Raw genomic sequence first — 17,005 nt, forward strand, 5'->3', positions numbered from 1 at the left:
ACTTGAATAGTCCAGGTAACGGAGTCTGAGAGAGTCCCAGCACCTAGGGTGGCCTCTCCTACCAAGCCTAGGCTTTGGAGTTTCCCGGCTTCTCGAGACAAGAGCGTAGCAGGTGTGTGCCATCACCGCAGTAGAAGCAGAGACCCTTTGCTAGTCGTTCTGCTCGGCTTTGTTCCGACTGCTTCAGGCGGTCAATCTGCATGGGCTCGGAGGTAGACACGCCAGGTGACGCCAACTGGGGAGCGATGGACTTCTGTGGTGGGGAGGAGTGCCGTATCGGACGCCTCTCGCGGGACACTTCTTTGGATCGTTCCTGAAAGCGAAGATCCACTCGAGTCGCTAGGGCAATCAGGGCATCCAGGGTGGACGGCACGTCACGACCAGCCAGCTCATCTTTAATACGACCCGAGAGTCCCTCCCAGAAGGCGGCGGTTAGGGCCTCATTGTTCCACCCGAGTTCCGAAGCCAAGGTGCGAAAACGAATGGCATATTGGCCCACCGTCAGAGTCCCCTGACGTAGCCGGAGGAGAGACGAGGCAGACGCGGAGGCGCGTCCGGGCTCGTCAAAGGTGCCACGAAATGCCTGCAGGAATTCCTGGATGTTGGTGGTTACCGGATCCTCCTTCTCCCACAAGGGGTTCATCCAGGCCAGTGCCTCTCCCTCTAGATGGGACATCATGAACGCGACCTTGGCTTGGTCAGAGGAAAAAAGGTGCGGCAGCAGCTTGAAATGGAGAGAGCATTGGTTGATGAATCCCCTGCAGGTCTTGGGATCTCCGGCGTACCGGGGTGGTGAGGCCAAACGAAGTTTGGAAGTATCCGAGGAGGCTGCCACGGGAGCTGTGGCCGTAGATTGTACAGTGGAAACCTGAGATGCCAAGGATGTGGCCGTCGCTTGTAGCGTGTTCAGGCGGGTATCCACAGAAGACATGAAGTTCAGCATGCGGGTCTGGGTCTCGCGCTGGCGTACGAGTTCCTGCTGCAAGGCCGCTAGTGCTTCGGCGGGATCCATGGCCTGTTCTAGCTGTTACGTCCGGGTGGTGGAAGCACTGGACCGTACACCGATGTCCCCTGAGGAGGCAGCCAGGCCGGTCACCCCGCCAGAGGGTCCTGATGCACGGCAGCCGAAGCACTATAGGTAGCTGGACAGTCCGTAGAGGAGCAGGAAAGGTGGATGATGCTGAACCCACGGAGTTCTGAACGGTAGTCCGGGTGACGAGGCTCAGGCTCCGAGGCCAGGTTGTAGGGTCAAGCGGGATCCGGAACCTGCTGAGCGATGGAACGGGTCACCGAACGGAGCCAGGGACTGGAGACTGGCGGAGCTGCTGAGGTGGTGGGGCATCTGCCGAAGTCACCGTCAGGGTCCAGGGATGGACTTGGTTCGGAGCGACTGGCGTGGCAGGACAGGCTCTACGAGACAGGACAGGGTTAATGCAAGGCAAAGCACAAGGCAAAGCAATACGGGGACCTGAACACTAGCTTGCTAAACACGTAGAACAGGCCCCGCCCACCAGGAAAGAGAAACCTTATATACCCTGTACCTGTCTATGCAATATCCTGTTTCTGGGTGCTGGCCCTTTAAGAAAGGGTCAATGACCGCGCGCGCGCCCTAATGCGCATGCGCGAGGCCCGTGTGCCAGAAGCCAGTCCAGGAAGCGGTGAGGAGGAAGCAGGAGCGCCCGGCTGGGAGTCCCACGTCGCAGAGGAGCGCCGGGAGCGGGGAGCTGGACGCATGGGGGCCGCAGACGGGAACGAGGAGGCTGGGACCGGAGTGGTGAGCAGGGGACGCCGCCGGGGAGCGGGCCACGGGGACCGGAGAACGGGACCAGGGGACCGGGAAGCGTGACAGTATACTGCACCTTAATATATAATGCATAGCCCATAGTCCTCCATATAGTATAATGTACAGTCATAGTCATTCATGTAGAATAATACACATAGTCCTCCATATACAGTAATACCTAGACTTACGAGTTTAATTCATTCTGTGATCAAGCTCTTAACTCAATTTGCTCTTATGTCAAATTAAATTTCCCCATTAAAATAACTGAAATGCTATTAATCTGTTCCAGCCCCTACTTATGACCCCCCATCCTAGTATATGGCCCCCAACCTGGTACTGTATATGTGATCCCTCAACCTGCTACACGGCCCCCATCCTGGTATATATGATCCCCATCCTGGTAAATGGCCCCCATCCTGGTATATATGATCTCCCATCCTGGTACATGGCCCACCGTCCTGATATATATATGATACCCATTCCTGGTAAATGGACCTCCATCCTTATACATGACCCCCATCCTGGTATATATGATCCTTCATTCTGGTACATGGCCCCCCATCCTGGTGCATGGCTCCCCATATCACACACTTTAAAAAAATCTATTCTACTCGCCCTCCCTCTGGTCCCACGTAGCGAGGCATCCTCATCTCATACAGCCAACTGACCACTGTTGTCTTCTGTGGACATCCAGTTCTTTTTGACTTCGCAAGCTCACCAGTGTGCTCTTTCTTTTGCAGAATGTCCCAAACTATTTTGGCCACTCCTATCATTTCTGCTATCTAGCTGATGGATTTCTTCTTTTTTCAGCCTAATGATGGTCTGTTTCTCTTCCATTGAGAGCTCCTTTGATTGCATGTTGTGGCTTCACAGCAACAGCTTCCAAATACCTGGAATCAGCTCCAGACCTTTTACCTGCTTAATTGATGATAGATTTACACAGGAATAGCCCATGCAGTGCATTAAAGAGTTTTCAGATCACCCAATTATTTTTGGTCATTTGAAAAGAGGCAGCTACATATTAAAGAGCTGTAATTCGTAAACCTTTACTTAGGATGTGAATAACTTCAAATTAAAGCTAAGTGTTAGCACTTTAAGTATAGGTAAAATATATCTTTGCACCGTGTTAGCCAGTAGAGATAAAAAAAATGGTTTAAAAGAACTGAGAGTCCTCAGTGGTTGATACCTTTTAATGGCTAACTGAAAAGATGGTAATAATAGCAAGCTTTCGAGACTACTCAGGTCTCTTCATCAGGCATGTGTTATACCATGCCTGATGAAGAGACCTGAGTAGTCTGGAAAGCTTGCTATTATTACCATCTTTTCAGTTAGCCATTAAAAGGTATCAACCACTGAGGACTCTCAGTTCTTTTAAACCATTTTTTTTAGCACTTTAAGTACATATTGATTATATAAGTGTATCTTGAATATATTTTGGTAAACAGCGAAAATGCTGCCAAAACTTGTGTCACTGTCCAAATGCAGTATTGCTGGACCTAACTGTATATGTTAAAAAGAAAAGTATGAATAAATTATGAAAATAGAACTCTTGTTACAAGTTTCCCCTAAGTAAAGGGGCATGTTCGTCTATGTGTTGAGATATTTACCTGACCTATACACTAAATGTACAATAAAATCACTATAGATAATATCCAGTTTTCTTTACAAATATAGAAAAGTCTTTTCATGTCTAAGCATTATTCAGGGCCAACTTTTACGCCTCCTGTAATGTTATTGTTTTATGGTTTGCAGAGGAAGTGTGACCAGTATTGGCCTAATGATGGCAGTGAAGAATATGGCACATTTTTGGTTACCCAGAAAAACACTTGTGTCCTGGCTTATTATACCGTGAGAACATTTACATTAAGGAACATTAAAATTAAGAAGGTATGTAATAGATCATCATTCCCCATTTAAATAAACATTGGTGAATTAAATAAGCTATTTTAGCTTTGGGTATTTCCATTACAATGTGCATTTTTGGATCAACACTTTTTTGTTGAATTTTTGAAGTATATTTTAAACATACACATCAATTTGTGGGATATGCATCATATGGCTTAGCAAACTAATGTATAATGTACTTTTCAATCAGCAGATAGCATCAACAATGGGTAAACTTGAGAGCTATATCCCTACAGATTAAACAAGGGTTTTTATTTTTCACAGATTGCGATATCACTCACTTGACATACATGCTCTTAGTGTCACTTATTTTCTTGTTCATACCTTTTTTTTAACCGTATAGTTGTTCCTCATGTAGTTTTTACAATGTAAGTCTATGGACCAAAACAGCAAGGTTCCATAGACTTGTAAATATATTAACGCATACACTACACAACATATACACACATTTAGAAAAAAAATAATAATGGGAAGGCTTTTTTAAAAGCATTAAGTCAGGTCCCATGACTGTCCCAAACCACATGTCTTTTATGTTGCACACTAACCCTGCCAGCTACATCTTTGAAAAATGAACTTTTATGGTGCATTCAGTCCAAGATCAGACCACAATGTTTGGGTTGGCTGTGAATCTCTTGAACCACGTGTTACAGCTTCATTTCTATGCAGTTGTCACCCTCTGATCGGGAGACGTGCAGTTAGTCCGACCAATGTGGTCTGAACTTGGTCCAATTTATATGGTCGTCTGAATGCTCCCTAATTCTGCTAAGGAGTAGAGTTGAGCGCGGTTCGCGGTTCTCCAGTTCGTGGTTCGAGTGATTTTGGGGGGTGTTCTAGATCGAACTAGAACTCGAGCTTTTTTGCTAAAATTCGATAGTTCTAGATACGTTCGAGAATGGTTCTAGCAGCAAAAAGCAGGGCTTTTTACAGCTACAGTGTGCAGGAGCCATCGCTGGCAGCCTGCCAGAAGCTGGTAACCAAGATAAACATTGGGTATCCAAGCAAAGCGCTTTGGTTAGTAACCCGATGTTTATCCTAGTTACGTGCAGGAAGCCCACACTTCCCCGCTCAGCTCGCTCCGCCCCCTCCTGCCCGCGGCATGTACACACACACACACACACACACACACACACACACACACACTCTGCACACACACACACACACACACACACACTCTGCACGCACACACACACACACACACACACATGGCCCCGCTCGGCTTACCTGCGGTGATGAAGTCCCGCCATCCCGACCTCAGCGCTGTCACTGTCCTCCATGGCCGCCGCTTGTCACATCACCTTCTCTCGCTTGCGACCCGAGACTGACTAGCAGTGACGTCACAGGCATCTCGCGATACTTGGCTATGAAGGCGGCGGTCATTGAACTCAGTGACAGGTGCTGTCAGTGTGCAGGAGATCAGCGCAGGTAATGTACCTCGCTGACAGCAGCACTTGTCATGCCCTGCAGTGACCTGGGCTGACCCATTGATGTTAGCTCAGGTCACTGCACTGCTCTCCCAGCCAATGGGGAACATTCTGCTCTTCATTGACTGGGACAGTGTGGATCGTCATGGCAACCCCTTGGATTACACCAGACCTGGATTTGTTTTTCTTTCTAATAAATTGGTTAAAGAGGGAATGTTTTGGGGAGTGTTTTTTCAAATAAAAATGTGTTTGTCGTCTATTTTTTTTTATTACTGACTGGGTTGGTGATGTCGGGTATCTGATAGACGCCTGACCTCACCAACCCCAGAGCTTGATGCCAGGTGACATTACACATCTGGTATTAACCCCATATATTACCCCGTTTGCCACCGCACCAAGGCGCGGGATGAGCTGGGGCGAAGCACCAGGATTGGCGCATCTAATGGATGCGCCACTTCTGGGGCGGCTGCGGCCTGCTATTTTTAGGCTGGGGAGAGTCCAATAACCATGGACCTCCCTAGTCTGAGAATATCAGACCCCAGCTGTCTGCTTTACCTTGGCTGGTGATCCAATTTTGGGGGGACCCCTACGTGTTTTTTTTTTTTTAATTATTTATTTAATTTAAAATAACAGCGTGGGGTGCCCTCAGTTTTGGATTACCAGCCAAGGTGAGGTTGCCAGCTGTGGTCTGCAGGCTGCAGCCGTCTGCTTTACCCTAGCTGGCTACAAAACTAGGGGGAACCCTACGTCATTTTTTTTTTTTCATTTTTTTGGCTAAATACAAAGCTAAGCACCCCTTAGTGCCACATGAAAGGCACCAAAGGGTGCTCCACTTTTTCTCCACTTTTTCTCCATTTTTTCTCCACTTTTTCTCCATTTTTTTCTCCATTTTTTTCTCAATTTTTTCTTCACTTTTTCTCCACTTTTTCTCCACTTTTTCTCCACTTTTTCTCCACTTTTTATCCACTTTTTATCCACTTTTTCTCCACTTTTTCTACATTTTTTCTCCACTTTTTCTCCACTTTTTCTCCACTTTTTATCCACTTTTTCTCCATTTTTTTCTCAGTTTTTTCACCACTTTTTCTCCACTTTTTCTCCACTTTTTCTCCACTTTTTCTCCACTTTTTCTCCACTTTTTCTCCATTTTTTTCTCCATTTTTCTCCACTTTTTCTCCACTTTTTCTCCACTTTTTCTCCACTTTTTCTCCACTTTTTCTCCACTTCTTCTCCACTTTTTCTCCACTTTTTCTCCATTTTTTTCTCCATTTTTTCTCCACTTTTTCTCCACTTTTTCTCCACTTTTTCTCCACTTTTTTTCCATTTTTTTCTCCACTTTTTCTCCACTTTTTCTCCACTTTTTTCTCCATTTTTTTCTCCACTTTTTCTCCACTTTTTCTCCACTTTTTCTCCGTTCTTTTTCTATGGTCGGTCTACCCATTAGCTCTGCCATGCATAGTGTAGCTCTACACCTACTGCACATGTTACTTTATGATTGACATCTCTTTCGTACCAGAGCTGTCTAAGCCTACTCTGACCCCATATTTGTCATTACTATATTGTCCTTGTACTGTATTATGACATTTGTATCATGTGTTTCATTTCTTGCTGTGTTGCAATTTTTTTGCTGCATCCCAATTGTACCTCTACATTGTTCGAGTTTATGTTATTGTTCTCTCACTCTTATGTGATACTGATTATTGTCATTTTTCATGATTACATGCAGATAAGTCCAATCTGACGAAGGCTCAGGCCGAAACGTCATTTGTAACTTGTTTTGGACAAAAACATATATGCTTATGAAAAAAAATTTTTTCTTAATACGGACCAATAAAGAGTGATTTTGCATTACTATCCGTTGTGATTTACTGACTTAGTCTGGGAGATTTAGAGTGCCGAGGTTACTCACTAATTTTATCTATTATTACCTCTGAGCACCTATATACCAGTGAGCAGAGCTTCCTCTACAGTAGTTCTCCTGATTAGGCATGCCCTTACCTCATGAGCTTTGGTAGCAACCATTACGACATGGATTCTGCTGCTGTGGACCCGAGAAGAGTGAGTGCAGATTCATTGCACCCACACTCCTCACATGAAGGGTCCGCACTCCTAGAAAATGGGGGATACGTTCCCTGAGTGTCTCCCCCCCATATTCTAGACGGTCCAGAGTCGTCGTGGGACCCCTTTATTTTTTTTCTTACAATAAATTGGTGAAAGAGGAAATGTTTTGGGGACTGTTTTTTCAAATAAATTTCTTTTGTCGATTTTTTTTTTTTTTTTTTTTGTTAGTACTGACAGTTTATGATGTTGGGTATCTAATAGACGCCATGACATCACAAACTGCTGGGCTTGATCTCAGGTGACTTTACAGCTAGTATCAACCCGATTTATTACCCCGTTTGCCACTGCACCTTGGACCTTCCCACCCTGAGAATACCAGATCACAGCTGTCCGCTTTACCTTGGCTGGTGATCCAATTTGGGGGGGACCCTACTTTTTTTTTTTTTAAACTCGTTTTATTGAAAGTTAAGTAAAACATTACATAAAAGAATAAATCAGAAAATTGTTCAGTAAGACAGTGTACATGTAAACTGGTTGGTCAACAGGATAATAAAATAACAACCATCAAATCAGCGTCCATTATTTTCAGCATATCCAAAGAGCATCAAACATAGCAAAGGTGTTAGCTCGCGAGACACATCCAACTTAAGGTAAAGGAACCCATATCGTCAAGGAGAGTACAATCCAAGCTTCGGGGAACTCGTGGTATCCCTCATATAGTGTATCATGGATCACATGTGTCTCCTTTCTGCCTACCGGGGCACTACTGGCTATTATTGCGATAATACCGATTGTAGGTTATCAGCAAGAGAACCAGGAGATCCGCCAGTCAAGGGCGACCTCATCCATCTACCCCAGATTTTGTCAAATTTAGCTGAAGAGCCTCTTGTCTTGTAAACAAATTGTTCTGACGGGATTATTGCATTTACCAATGCAATCCAAGAGGCTCTAGTTGGGGAATGAGTGCTCATCCAATTTAGTATAATGCCCTTCCGGGCCAGAAAAAGGACCTTCTTTATTAATAGATTCTCATCTTGGGACCAGGAGTGTACATCTACCACCCCAAATAGACACAGGACTGGGCACATAGCAACCGCTTTTTGAAATATGGCGGAAAGAGTCATTACAATCTCACTCCAATAGGAGAGAATGACTCGGCAATCCCATATCATGTGCCAGAAATCAGCACCGTCTCTCCCGCATCTCGGACAGCCCATCCCCACCGAATTATTCAGCTTTTTCATTTTGTTCAATCTCTGGGGTGTGATATAACTTTGGTGTATTATAATTGGATCAGTCTATTGTTAATAGCGGGAGAGACCAATGTGTGGGATTCGACAATGTCGTCCCACACTACATCATCAATTTCAGGGATCCTGGCACTCCACCTCTCACGGACAGAAAGAGGATTATTCATGGCCTTGGCCCGAATGAGGGAGGAGTATAGTTTAGAAATAAGACCACCAGGGCCCTGTGATCTAATAATTCCAATGACTGGGAAGGAAGAGAATCTAACCCCACGACCAGAGAACTGAGCTCAAAAGGCGTGCCTAATCTGGAGATACTGAAACCCATGAGATTCCGGCAAGTCGAATTGTGTCCGCAGTTGTGCAAAGGGGCGGAGTTCACCATCCCGGACCAGTGATCCCAGGGAGATTATTCCGCGATTCCTCCATTCACCAAACCCCGGCAACCCACAAAAATGTGGAAGGTCCAAGTTATCCCATAAGGGCGTCTCAGTTGGTACATCATAAAATCCAAATACTGCTTTAGCCTCTTTCCAGATCCTGGCCCCCAATTTGTGTATCGGGAGGACACGACCCTCAGGGGACCTCCTGTGATCCGTCAGTAACGGCCACAGGAGATCCACACCTGTGAACTCTGCCAGGAGCCCCTCCGGAGAACCCCCAACTCGGGGAAGTGTCCATGGACCCAAATATTTCAATTGTCCGGCCAGATAGTAAATATAAAGATCAGGGAGGGCCATACCCCCCATATCCTTGGGTCTTTGTAATTTGGCCAATTGGACCCTTGATCTGGACGAGCCCCAGACAAAGGTAATCATTAGAGATTCCAGGGACCGGAAGAAAGAGCGAGGAATCTGCACGAATACATGCTGGGTAATATAGAGACACTTTGGTTGCACTATCATTTTAAGGAGGTTAATCCTTCCCGCCACTGACAGTGGGAGTTGGCTCCATCTATTAAATTTCTCCCCAAAGTACGCTAGTAAGGGGGCTATATTTCTCGCTATCATCTCCGCAGGGCTTCCCGCCAGAATAATTCCGAGATATTTGAAATGATCCACCACCGGAACCCTGCATATGTGATCGCGCACCAGATCCTCTCTGTTCCGAGACAGAAAGAGGAGGTACGATTTTGACCAGTTTATTGACAGACCTGAGAACTCCCCAAATCGATCAATCAATTGCACGGCTCTGGGAATGGAGGAATCTGGATCAGATGCAAACAGTAACAAATCGTCTGCGTACAAAGATAAACGTTCATCACCCTTACTATGTCTCACCCCCCGGTAGACTGGGTCCGCCCGAATGCGCACCGCCAGTGGTTCCATGGCAAGAGCGAACAGGAGAGGGGATAGGGGACATCCCTGTCTGGTTCCCCTCCCCAAAGAGAAAGTTTCCGACACACCACCGCCCACCTAAATATTAGCAGACGGAGCTTTATATATGATCTCAATCCATCTGATAAATTCGTTGCCGAAACCAAATGCCCGCAGCACCTCCAGCAGGTATGGCCATTCTATAGAATCGAAGGCTTTGGCCGCATCCAGGGAGACCAGAGCCCAATCCTCCTCTAACTTGGTGCCCATCTGTAAGACCACCTGCGCCCTCCTCAGATTATCCGAGGTACTCCTACCCGGGATGAATCCTGACTGATCCTCATGTACTATAGAGGAGACCACTTTTTTAAGTCTATTTGCTAGAATTTTGGTGAGAATTTTGTAATCGGAGTTCAACAAAGAGATCGGTCTGTACGAGCCACAATCCAATGGGTCCTTATCTGGTTTCAATAGCAGGACAATGGTTGCCTCATAGAAGGAATCAGGCAACCGTCCTTTGCTGAACGAGGCTTCAACCGTTTCCAGGAGGGCTGGGGCCAGCACCCCCTGATATTTGTCAAAGATCTCAATCGGGAGTCCGTCTGGCCCAGACGCCTTACCCTTATTGAGGATCTTCATCGCCTCCACCATCTCTTCCATACTAATGGGCTCATCCAAGGCCGATCTCTGAGCCAAAGTCAACCTGGGAAACTCCAAATCTCGTAAGTACTCAGCAATCTCCTCCCTTGACACGGTCAGCCTGGACTCATACAGGTTCCTATAGAAGTCCAAAAATACCTCCAATATACCATTGACGGAAGTAACTGTTCCTCCACGGGGGTCTCTAATCTTAAGGACAGCAGGTGAGCTATTGGATTGACGCACCAGGAACGCCAGTAAGCTACTGGATTGGTTCCCTTGCTCAAAATACCTCTGGCTCGTGAAGAATACATGTCTCTTAGCCTTGTCTTGCAAATACAAGAGATATTTCCTCCCCGCCTGAAGCCAATGAGATCTATTTTCCTCAGAGGGGTCCGAGGTGAATCTATGTTCAAGCACTCTATTTTGGGTGGCCAATTCCTCCTCCTCTCTGGCCGCCTGTTTCTTGAGATAGGAAATAGAGGAGTGACAGCATCCCCTCAGATACGCCTTGAGCGCGTCCCAATAAGCCGAGTGATTCTCTTCAACGGAGTTCATTTCCGTGTATGCCCCAAGCTGATCAGGAATCCTGTCATTGGCTCCAAAGAGTGACAGCCACCAAGGGTTAATTTTCCTTGACAATTTATGAGATTTACATCCTTCCCATTTAATGCTTACAGATACCGGAGAGTGATCTGATACTGATCTGGGCAAATGACATACCGATTGTATATGGGCACAGACTCTTTCATTTCCACAGATATAATCAATTCGAGATAATGAGTTTTTCCCCGGAGTATAACATGTATATTCTCTCAGTGCTGGGTTAAAAAACCGCCACATATCGTGCCATCCCACTTCCTGTAAGAATATACTCAATCTAGTTTGTATCGTGGGGGAGATCGGGACCTGTCGGGTGCTGAATCTATCCAGTCCCGTGTTATTAATCAAATTGAAGTCCCCCATGCAGAGCACTAAGGCTTGTGGGAATTGTGAGGCGAACTTAGCCGCCTCATATAGAATCGAGATTCCCGTTGCAGGGGGAATGTATATGGCCAAGACCACTATCATGACCCCATCGATGTGAGCCTGGATAAACACATACCTCCCATCAGTGTCCTTTAAAATTTTACCCGGGTCCCACCGCAGAGCTTTATGGACTAGTACCAATACTCCCCTAGAATATGATGAATGAACAGAGTGAGCTGACCATTGAACCCAAGGCTTTTGAAGCACTCTAGTGGTCTCCAACAATAAATGGGTCTCTTGTAAACATACAATCTGAGCTTTGGATCTTTTGATATGAGCAAATACTGCCGCCCGTTTCCTGGATGTGCCCAGTCCCCTAACATTCCATGTCATCACGCTTAAAGCCATTGAGAGATGCCGCTTGCTGAATTGCTAGAAGAATATCAAAAACTTAACCTACAGTAGAACTTGGGTAAACGTACCCTTAAATACAAAATGTCGGTTGCGCACACACAATCGACAAGACTGGTCCAGTAGTGCGACCAGGAAAGATTTTCCCTAGCAACGACTAGGGTGAACCAACGTGGCTGGATGGTGTACTTGGTATGGGGGTGTCCTCAAACAAGGACTTGAGCATCTCCTGCAGTCCAATAAATGAATTATCCTGCAGCTTAGCCTTGAATCGTGCATAAGTGAGGGGACCAAGAATAGATGGGAAGGAAATGAGAGAGAGAGAGGGAGAAGAGAATAGAGAGAGAAGAAGAGGAGGGAGAGAGAAGGAGAGAGAAGAGGAGAGGAAAAAAAAAAAAAAGGGGGAAGGGAGGGGGGGGAAGAGAAGGTAAGAAGGGGGGAAAGAGAAATAAGGTAGAAGAGAGAAAGAGAAAGGGGAGAGGTTAGAATAGAAGATAAAGCGGGGACAAGAGAAAGAGTATAGAGATATGAGAGAGAGAAAAAGTGGGGGACTGAAAGAAGAGGAAAAAAGAACAATGAAGAAGTAAGGGGGCGAGGTGAAGAGGGATGAGGAAGAAGTTGATAGGGGGATAGAGGGGGAGAAGAGGTGGGAGTGTAAAGAAGATAGAAGAAGGATTGGCAGGAAATCTTAGACTGTAGAATATTATGACATATGGTAACCTCAGAACTTAATATAGCACTAATAGAGCAAAATACAACATTATGAACTGAAGTGCGTTGCCAAATACTGCGAGCCCAAAGTAAAGTTCCAATTTGGATCCAAAAAGGTATAGGATACAACAAGATCGCATGAAGGAGTTCAGAGCGTCGCAACAGCGGTCTGACCCATGTCCCGTCTGGTGTCACCTAGGTCTGGTCCCATCAGCGACGAGTAATCCGGAGCACAGGCTGAGCTAAGCAAAGATCCCGGAGAACACAACAGCCGTTCCTTACGCAGGCGCGGCCCCAGGCCACCCGCCTTCGACGAGGGCCAAACCCGGAGGCCGGTTCATTGGGAAACCAATAATGGACGCATCCGGAAACTCTCATGCCTCCAGGAAGGCCACAGGCGCACCAGCGTCTCCAGATGAGATCACTAGCATCTCAACCGACAGGGACCATAAGATCAGGATCCGGACGCGAACGCAATTGCGGTCCCGCTCCACTCACATGCCAGGAGGGATGAAACAAACAAGAATCTTTCGCGCCTTCAGAATCGAGGGACGCCGAGTACCTGCATAGGATGATCCTGAAGCGATCTCAACAGTGATTTCAAACTCAACGTCCCAAGGATTGGAGTCGCATCACCGACCATGCTCCAAAGAGAATGAAATAAGTGAATCAGAACCGCGACGCCATCACAACCGCGACCCGTCAGGCAGCGCCCCAGACCGTGACGCATCAGCGTTTCCTCTTCAATGTGTTGATCCAGTCATCCGCTTCCGCAGGAGAAGTAAAGAACAGGGATCGCTCTTGATGAACCACTCTAAGACGGGCTGGGAAGATCATGGAGTAAGCAATTTGATGCTCTCTGAGACGTTTCTTCACCTGAATGAAGGAGGCCCTCGTTTTCTGGAGCGACGCAGAGAAATCAGGGAAGATCAATATGGTGGCGTTGTTGTGTAGGATCGGGCCCTTGCGCCGCGCCGCACCAAGGATCGCATCTCTATCCCTGCTGCTCAACAGTCGGGCCAGGAGAGGTCTAGGCTGCGCTCCCGGAGGAGGAGGCCTGGCCGGTACCCGGTGAGCTCTTTCTATGGTGAATGCCGCTGACAGCGTCGCATCAGGGAAAGTCTCGGAGAGCCACTTTTCCATGAACTTACATGGGTCACTCCCTTCTGCCCTCTCCGGCATCCCCAGAATTCTCAAATTATTGCGACGCAGGCGATTTTCCAGGTCATCTGCCCTCTGCGCCCAGTTGTTTGCCGCGCTTTCCAGAGAGGCCAGTCTGCCCGGCGTCGCTCTTGCGTCGTCTTCCAGCGTGGAGATCCGCTGCTCGGTCTCCTTTACCCGCTCTCTCAGGTTTTGCAAGTCCAGCCGGAGGAGACCCACATCGATCTTAACCTCCTCAATTTTACCCGTCAGCGACACCTTTGAATCCTGGATCGCTGCAAGTAACTGCGACGTGACCTGCTGTAAGGTTAACTCCTGCGATTCCTTGGATCCGGCCTCCATACTCTCCTCCTCCTCCGCCTCGCTGGATTCCCGCTCTGCCTGCTTGCCGGCGCCATCTTGCTGGGAGTCCCGGGCAAACTTCTTCAGCTTCTCAGCCGCTGCTGCGCTGCGACCTCTGCTCATGGTACCGATCCAAATGCTCACCGCACCACAGGTAATCCAGAGGTGTATTTAGGCACCAATTTCGGCAGGATTAATAACGTATATCAGCTTTGGACTGCGGAGCTGCTCTCAGATGCGACCGCTCATGCTGCCTGCTGGCCACGCCCCCCGGGGGACCCTACTTTTATTGTGTAATTATTAATATTTATAAAATAATTATAAAAAAGAGCCTGAGGGGACCTCCACATTGGATCCCCAACCACGGTAAAGCTGCCAGCTGTGGTTTTCAGGCTACAGCCGTCTGCTTTACCCTAGCTGGCTATCAAAAATGGGGGGACCCAACGTCATTTTTTTTTTAAACTATTTTTTAATAGAAAAAATTAATGGGCTTCCCTGTATTTTGATTGCCAACCAAGGTAACGGAAGGCAGATGGGGGTGGCAACCCATAGCTGTCTGCTTTATCTGCGCTGAGAATCAAAAATACCGCGGAGCGCTACGTCATTTTTTTAAAGATTTATTTTTACAGCACTGTGATGTCCAGCAATCAAAATACAGGGAAGCCCATTTTATTTTTAGTTATTTAAATAAATAATTAAAAAAAATATATATGGGCTCCCGCTGCATTTTTTGTATTGCTAGCTAAGGGTAATCCAAGCAGCTACTGGCTGCTAACCCCCACTGCTTGGTGTTACCTTCACTGGCAATGGAAAATCCAAGGAAGCATTTTTTTTTTTTTTTTTGCCAAAAAACTACAAAAAAAGGACGTGGGCTTCGCCATATTTTTGTATGCTAGCCAGGTATAGCAGGCAGGTGCTGGAAGAGTTGGATACAGCGCCAGAAGATGGCGCTTCTATGAAAATGCCATTTTCTGAGGCGGCTGCAGACTGCAATTCTCAGCAGTGGGGCCCAGAAAGCTCAGACCAACCTGTGCTGCGGATTCCAATCCCCAGCTGCCTAGTTGTACCTGGCTGGACACAAAAATGGGGCGAAGCCTACGTCATTTGTTTTCTAATTATTTCATGAAATTCATGAAATAATAAAAAAAGGGCTTCCCTTTATTTTTGGTTCCCAGCCGGGTACAAATAGGCAACTGGGGGTTGGGGGCATACGTACCTGCCTGCTGTACCTGGCTAGCATACAAAAATATGGCGAAGCCCACATAATCTTTTCAGGGGGCAAAAAACTTCTGCATACAGTCCTGGATGGAGTATGCTGAGCCTTGTAGTTTTGAAGCTGCTGTCTGTCTGTATGGAGAAGAGCAGACAGCAGCTGCAGAACTACAAGGCTCAGCATACTCCATCCAGGACTGTATGCAGAAGTTTTTTGCCCACCAAAAAAATGACGTGGGCTTCGCCATATTTTTGTATGCTAGCCAGGTACAGCAGGCAGCCACGGGCTGCCTCCAACCCCCAGTTGCCTATTTGTACCCGGCTGGGAACCAAAAATATAGGGAAGCCCGTTTTTTTAATTATTTCACTTATTTCATGAAATAATTAAAAAAAAAACGACGTGAGTTTCGCCCCATTTTGTCTCCAGCCGGGTACAACTAGGCAGCTGGGGATTGGAATCCGCAGCACAGGTTAGCCCGAGGTTTCTGGGCGCCTCTGCTGTGAATTTCAGTCCGCAGCCGTCCCAGAAAATGGCGCTTTCATAGAAGCGCCATCATCTGGCGCTGTATCCAACTCTTCCAACAGCCCTGGAGCCGGGTGGCTTGTTGGGTAATCATGAGTTAATATTGGCTTTGTTTTACTAGCCAGTATTAAGCCAGAGATTCTTAATGTCAGGCACGTTTGACCCGGCCATTAAGAATCTCCAATAAAGGGTTAAAAAAAAGACACCACACAGAGAAAAAATACTTTAATAGAAATAAATACACAGACACATTAGAGACTCCATCTTTATTACCCCCTGTCAGCCCTCCACAATCCTGCTCTTCTGTCTTTCTCGTTCAACAAATGCAGCTCTGCTACATCACTGCTGCATGGGGGAAGACGCTGCTTCCCGTGGAGCATTCACTCCGTGAAATCTGCACGAGAAGCAGCGTGCAGCCTTCACTCCGTGAGTGATCAGTGCTGCTAGCGGTAACGCTGACAGACGCGTTACCATAGCAACGGTGCTCCTGGAGCTGCGGTTAGCGGTGACGTCACCGCTAACTGCGTTGCTATGGCAACGGTGATCTCCGTTAATGACCGGCTGTGTCAGCCGGTCCCTAACGGAACGGGGAGTCGACCGTGTGCTAGAGCATGTCGCCGGTACACGGCGATACACAAATGTGCACCGTGTACCGGAGAGATGCACTCGCAGGTCCTACATGACGCGTCATAGTCATGTGACCAGTCTGTAGCCAATGAGATAATAGCCACGTGACTGGTCACATGGCTATTTTGACGTCACGATAGGTCCTGCATCTCTGCTGGCAGTGCCGGTCACCGGGAGGATTCAGCAATCATCGGATGGAATAGCGGCAGGAGACAGAGTGCAGGAGGGCTCGCGGGGACCGGTAAGTGTTATGGCAATGTTTATTAACTGTTTGTGTACATTTATAATGCATTTTTATGTGTTTGTGATTGCCTCCCATTATAGCCTATTGGTTCTAGTTCGGTTCGTCGAACGTTCGACGAACCGAACTCGAACGGGAGCTCCGTTCGGCGAACCGACCTCGAGCTGAACCGCGACCGGTTCGCTCATCTCTACTAAGGAGGCAGGGGTAGTCCGGTAGATCATCCTTTTCTATGGATTACTCTTGCCTTGGATCTTCTAATCATGCCTCCCTGGGCAGCATTTACAGCTTAAATACTAATACTGCCATAACGAGCATTGTATGCTGGCTGTCACTCAAGGCCAGGGTGATGTGATTAAAATATTCTGTTGCAGGGCTAGTCTAGGGGGAGAAACACTTCACCTGACTACTTCTGCCTCATTAGCATAAACGAAGGAGC

General features: G+C 47.1%; 1 protein-coding gene across 7 annotated transcripts in view; it reads left to right on the forward strand.

Moving 5' to 3' along the window:
• Positions 1-17,005, forward strand: part of PTPRZ1 (protein tyrosine phosphatase receptor type Z1) — a 387,789-nt gene that overhangs the window by 322,600 nt on the left and 48,184 nt on the right. For all 7 annotated transcript variants that reach the window (XM_075345050.1, XM_075345051.1, XM_075345052.1 and 4 more), the window contains one exon: positions 3,536-3,670. In XM_075345050.1, the coding sequence (XP_075201165.1) occupies positions 3,536-3,670 (135 nt within the window). The remainder of the gene's footprint in view (positions 1-3,535; positions 3,671-17,005) is intronic.

Source organism: Anomaloglossus baeobatrachus, chromosome 4 (genome assembly GCF_048569485.1).
Source record: "Anomaloglossus baeobatrachus isolate aAnoBae1 chromosome 4, aAnoBae1.hap1, whole genome shotgun sequence".
Classification (NCBI taxonomy): domain Eukaryota; kingdom Metazoa; phylum Chordata; class Amphibia; order Anura; family Aromobatidae; genus Anomaloglossus; species Anomaloglossus baeobatrachus.